Source organism: Cynoglossus semilaevis, chromosome 9 (assembly GCF_000523025.1).
Source record: "Cynoglossus semilaevis isolate Cse_v1.0 chromosome 9, Cse_v1.0, whole genome shotgun sequence".
NCBI lineage: Eukaryota > Metazoa > Chordata > Actinopteri > Pleuronectiformes > Cynoglossidae > Cynoglossus > Cynoglossus semilaevis.
Genome location: NC_024315.1, coordinates 13,435,604 through 13,441,810, shown reverse-complemented (window position 1 = coordinate 13,441,810; position 6,207 = coordinate 13,435,604). Strand labels below are relative to the sequence as shown.

Below are 6,207 nucleotides of genomic sequence, written 5' to 3'. Positions count from 1 at the left end.
AACGATCTTTTTCGACTGCTCTGAGTCTTTCTTTTTTTACAGTGCTAGCGCAGTGGTTGGGAATCACTGGTCTATACATTGTGTTTATTTGCACGCTGTTAACAGATATATCAAGTGTTTAAGATAAATAAATTAAATGCAATAAAAAAGGTGAGGCACAAGTTTGTTTTCTTTTTCTATTCTGTATGCTTTTCCTATATGCTGTACATTAAATATTGACAATAATTATAAATACAGCAACTAACATAAAAATGTTATATTTATCATATAGCTCAGCGGTCCCCAACCTTTTTTGTACCAAGGACCGATCAGCCGTTACTGCGGACCAGCAATACTTCGCCATCGTTGAAGGATCATGCAATTTTCCAGAATAAAAAATCTTTTATTTTTTTTAATTTTTATTCAGTAAGTATCAGAGTCTGAATGGCCTGCCAGATTATCTTTAAATGAAAAAAATAAAGGGATATGACTGGATTCTTTTTAAAAGAAGTAAATTAGTAAAACTGAAGTACATTTTTCCAATCTGTCCCAATGTGGCCTGGTACCAAATGACCTTAGGATTTGCATCGGTCTCCGGACCAGGGGTTTGGGGACCCCTGATCTAGAGGCCTGATGAAAATACTAACAGAGCTGGCAGTATCCCTGCTGATAGATGTAGTACTACAGACCTGTGAAACTAAAATGACAGTAGAATGTAATTTTACAGTATAAAACAGTTAATCTTCTCAGGAAAACTTTGATGCTCTACCTAGAGTACAGCAGCTACTATTTAGTACTTTGACATTTACTTTAAATACCTTGACGCTCGTGTTGTGCTTTGGGTCTGGGTGACCCAGTGGCTGATAATATGCCTTTGTGTCCGTGTGTCTCTGTGTGTGTGTGTTTGTGTGTGGGAGTTTCTGTACTTCACGACTCTTGCCAACTTTTCCTCATACTCTGATTCAGAGGCTGGTTGTGTAAAAAATGCGAAAGACAATGGGAGGGTTAAATATGTACTGTACATGTCAAATATTCTACTTTAGACATTAAAGAATATACATTGAATATATTTAGGTGTTGTAAGTTGTAAGTGTTTTTATAATGTTAGTATATTAATATTTTATTGGAATGAATGTATCTCAGTAGAAAGAAGAGGCAATTCATAATGTCCAAATTTAGTCATAGCTAGAACTACTGTATTTAAATGTAATATCCTTTATATTTTTTGATATATTTTAGTTTTTTTTCATTCAACATGGAACTCACATTAATTTTGTTTATTAAACTATGAGCTCCATATTGTAAAATTAACATTAGCGTCTTATCTTAGCCCCTGATTTTACACTAACATCTCTATTGTACATTAATTAATTAACACTGTTCTGTTCTGTTGTGATCAGATGCACCAAGTTTAGCTAGGACTTAAAATGTTCACTCAAACCGCCATGAACGTAGGTCTGCACTGGTTGACCAACCTACAGACCAGAAGAAGAAACCATGGGTCAAAAGCCTGATCTGCAATGGCCAACTTTTTCATTAACACTGTGGGGATCTTGTGCAAAACCCATACTGTATATCCAGTCAGTGTCAGCGCTCATCCTGTATGTCACTGCCCATGTGCAATATATATAACCTTGTGCCATTGGGTTTGTTCGCACTACAACTTGAAGTTTTGGACAAATTAATCAATAGTTTCTTACCAAGATTTGAATTTAATGCCAAAATCCAGGCAGATTTATTGACGCCCCCGTTGCCCTTACCATCTCCTTCAGCAAGGTGAGGATGACATTTGTTCATACTCTGGACACTTGAGAAGAGCTGGGTAATTGGAGGAGTTCATCTGAAAGGAGTTCTCTGAAGAGATGGCGGAAGGACTACGGCCTCGACCGGCCAGGGCATCTGGGTGGAGAAACTGGCCGGAATAATTGGAGCAGTTGCTGAGGCGTGGTTGGTAAAAGTTCTGATGTGGTCGGTACAATTCCTCTGATGTGTAACGCTTCATGAACAAGTGCACTGACATGACGCCTGCCATCTGGGGATAAGTGGAAGAAAAGGTAGACCCAAAGTTTATCTACAGTTTAGTTGTTAACTTCTGTAGCAAGAAGCAAGAAGGTAAGTTCCTGTTACCTTCACATATATGCAGATTGTCATGGACTTTAATTACACTATCCAAAGTGAACAGTTATTGGAACAATATTATCAATATCAGTATCAATATTTCCCATGTTGGTCACCTCAGTGAGTAGAAAGGAGAGCGCAGCGAAGGCAAACGACCAGCCGTACTTATAGCTGAAGTAGGCCTCATTAGTTTTGGTCCTGTTCAAAACTTCATCATTAATGTTGGAGATGTAAAAGACCAGACCGACAACCAGTGACAGACCTGACGGAGGAGACAGACAAAACACTACAGTACAGGTAGATTCTTCAGAACACAGGCATTGGTTTATGATACTAAATCGTGCTTCTTAAAATGTTGTCTTAAGACAATCAAAGATAATACAATTAATTTAAGTTTTTAATTATTTATTAATTAAAGCCTCTTAAATGATTGTACTATTGCAAACGTGTAGATCAAACCTGACAAAATGAAGAAAATTCCAGAAACAAAAGCCAGGATGGTTCGGTGTGGTCGGATGTGGCCAATGTTATTCAGCACGAAACCGATGAACATGAAGATGAGGCTGACCAGAGGGAACGGTGTGGCTGAACGAATCATTTCTGAACTCAGACAAGGAAAAATATAGCGTTTAGAAGTGTCACAACTGGGATCAACACACAATAATTAATAATATATTCAAAAGTACTGAATTGTTCACTTTTGTTTTAAAAGAAGACGTGGCATACGGTATAAACCTTTTTGTAATAATTGATTTTATAACCCCGACTCTTACCCTACTGAAAAACCACAACTCCAACAGAGTTCTTTTTTTTCCGTTTGATTTAGTGACTGCAAACGCCCTTGAAAACATCAAAATAGCAAAAAATAGAAGAGACTACAAAATTAACAATTACTACAACAATTGATGATACATATAACTAGTACTAAACCAAAGTAGTGGAAAATAAGGAGTTACTTACTGAGGACACTAACAGTCGACTCAGATGTCATCTGAACGTTAGTGGGAATCAGATACTCTATGGTAAAACACCGGCCCTTCTCTTCCCCTGGAAAAACACAAAAGAATGTTTAAAAAAAAAAGGATTAAACACACACAATATATATATTTAAATGCACACTTTTAATACATCAGTATTTAAATTATTATAGTACTATTATAGTATAGTATAGTACAGTATAATATATAATATATAGCATTTGATTTTATCATCACAGAAGTGGCTGGAGAGTGGGTGATCAGGAGTGTGTTATTATTCAAATGTTTAAGTCTTTACGCCTGCACTCAAACAACCAGACTTATATTTTAGCACCTTTCCCTTTACCAACAACACATATGGCTAAAACGTCTGGTTACAAAACACAGTGCTACGCAAACCTCACAAATCTGCTAACACTTTAAAATAGCTGTTATTGTAAATAATCAACTCCCCACATTTCATCTCTAGTCATTGCGGTTTGCAGTCTATTCACGCATGTTATAAAAGTAAGGTGCAGTTCATGTTAAAGGAGAAACTAACGAGCTAAAACCCCAATGAACTCACATCTGTTCCGCACAAACGCATCCATGCCCTTCAGCATCACAACAGTCGTTGGGAGAATGTAGTAATTATTTCTGGGTCAAACACTGTGCATCACTTTAATGGGCAATAAGGCCACTCGATTGCCCTTAGAACACACACACCGGACCATTTGTCTGTTACAGCAGTGGCTCCTACATGTGCTATCACATCACTATTTCATTGGCTACACATTCAGCACAACTGAACAATCACCACTGACTGCTCAGTGGTCAGATGGGGCACAGAGCTGTGTGCAACAGATCAGCAAGTGCTGCGGTGTATAATAATGCTTTGTCCATACTGAAAATTAAAAAAGTTCTTGCTTTACAGACTGTAATCATGTCTGACGCTGTAAAAGATGCATCTTTGAGCATGAACAGTAACAGTTGAAAAAAACCTACAAATTATTCTAGGTTTCCTCTTCTCCAACCCTTGTCTTCAACCACACATTCTTCATGGTGTCTCACCAATTGGAGCCCAATATTTCAATTGAATTGTTCTGATATATTGTGTTTGAAACTAAATGCAAACTCACCAACCAAGAAGCAGACCCTCCACAGGCCATAGTGGAGGGACATCTGTATGTCTATGCTTTGATTGAGAGGAAGAATCACCCCCTCCTCCAGGTACAGCCAGTAGTCGGTGCTCACGGCGATTCCCAGCAGGCCCAGGCCACATACAGCGAACACGCTGCTTAGCAACGTCAGTGCCTTCCTGCCACATAGGCTCATACCACAGCTTCAACGGCAAGGTGACGCCACCGGCAGAAAGCAGCTGCAAAGATGATTTAAAAAATGAGATGATAGAGCAACTTAGCAAAATAATTCTGGATCATGGACCTTAGGTGGTCAATGAGGGCACCACGTTGGTGACCCCTGGTCCATCAGCCACAGACTGATTTTTCAAATAGAACCTTTCCATGTAACACACATTGGTGTCGGTGATTTCGACTTTGGCATATAGACTGAATGGACACGAAAAAGTTCATAGAGTTCAACTGCTAATGATACATTTTGTGTTAACTTGCTCTCGTTCAAAGGTCTAGATCATTTTGTCCCATATAATTCCAGCATCACTCACCAACAGACATTAAGAAGAAACCTCATCCCTTTAATGAGCATACAGCCTGGTGTCCCACATAGTAGATACAACGTGTAATAAATCCAAGAAACCTATTGTTGCAGAAGCAGCATTTACTAAAAATAAGACTTTTGTGCTCCACACGTGCGTTCAGTCCTACCTACGTGACTATTGTTGTCCTCTTTTTTTCTTTTCTGCTTTGTAACAAATCACCACAGACCCTGCCCAACATCTGTTTTAGTTGGTCTGAAAATACAGAACAGCACAGTTGGACTTTTATTCCTGAGATATACGTATGTCAGCGATTAATAAACAATGAAAATGCACTTTAAAAATTCATAATTAATTATTTAAAAAACCTTGCCATGTGTAATGTCAACAAGGGGCTCGGTTGAATTATCCGATGGTGTGATGCCACAGACTCAACCAATCGAGCGCTTCAGTTACCATGGCTGAGTTAGAACCACAGCTCAATGATGAGAACATGTGACCAGCGCCTCCTGTCTTAAAGGCTGATGTGTGGCAGCGTTCCAGTTTATATGAAGTAAAGAGAGGATAAGCTCTCCTCTGTGTTGGAAAAACTGTTGGAAACAGAGTCTGAACATCTGAACAGTGAACTACAGCACAGCAACAGCAGAGTTTACTACAACCTTTTTGTAATGGGTTAGCCTACCACATTTACTGCTAATGATTGGTGTTGTTTTTACACAGGAAAATTACCTTTATTTTCTAAAAATAGTTTACACTGGTATCCTATCACAATAGGATGTGACATATTCTTAAAAAAAAAAAAAAGAAAATCAACCAGAGTATCCTACCCGACGTAGCACATTTCTACTTTATCGATCGTCTGAGAAACATTGTGTGTGTTTGTACAGCTAACAAAGATACTGCCCACACATCAACAGCAGCCATGGTTGATTCAAACTACAGGACGGAGTAGAGGTTTGTAGTTTGATTCAAATGGTTTTAGGCAACAACAACAAAAGGTCAAATCCAACCACCCAGATGTCAGGGCTGCTAGATTATGGACAACAATAGAGTCAAGATTGTTTTGGTTGATATGGAAATCATGATTATTTGAAGTGATTATTCAGTAACCTGGGTAGCTCATTCCATTTTTTTATACATAATGAACAGCAGATTTTTACCCTTTCCTGGATTCACCTTTCTGTTGAACTTTACTTAGAAATAACTGAAGATATAATATTCAAATATTATAAAAACATAGGTAAATACATGTAGATATGTAATGCTTTTCCTTAAAAACAAATCAATTAATACATTAAAAATAAAATATGTTTATTAATAAAATGTAAAACACAAAAATAGTGAATTGCCAAAATAAACTAAAAGAGTGAATTTAGTGAATTGCCAAAATAAACTAAAAGATTATTCGATATGTTTGAATTTCAGGTGGTTAAAGAGATCGATCTTGGTGCTGAACACCAGTGAACTTAGATGGCCTTT

The 6,207-nt window shown here is 37.7% G+C and overlaps 1 protein-coding gene across 1 annotated transcript in view; it reads right to left on the bottom strand.

Annotated features, from left to right (window-relative positions):
- Window positions 1-431: 431 nt before the first annotated feature.
- The window catches only part of LOC103383973 (voltage-dependent calcium channel gamma-5 subunit), a 7,153-nt gene continuing 1,377 nt past the window's right edge, over window positions 432-6,207 (bottom strand). The window contains exons 2-6 of the mRNA XM_008317322.3: window positions 4,193-4,431; window positions 3,058-3,144; window positions 2,557-2,697; window positions 2,214-2,359; window positions 432-2,011 (exon numbers count right to left, since the gene is read on the bottom strand). Coding sequence (XP_008315544.1) covers window positions 1,748-2,011; window positions 2,214-2,359; window positions 2,557-2,697; window positions 3,058-3,144; window positions 4,193-4,388 — 834 coding nt within the window. The 5' untranslated portion in view covers window positions 4,389-4,431 and the 3' untranslated portion in view covers window positions 432-1,747. The remainder of the gene's footprint in view (window positions 2,012-2,213; window positions 2,360-2,556; window positions 2,698-3,057; window positions 3,145-4,192; window positions 4,432-6,207) is intronic.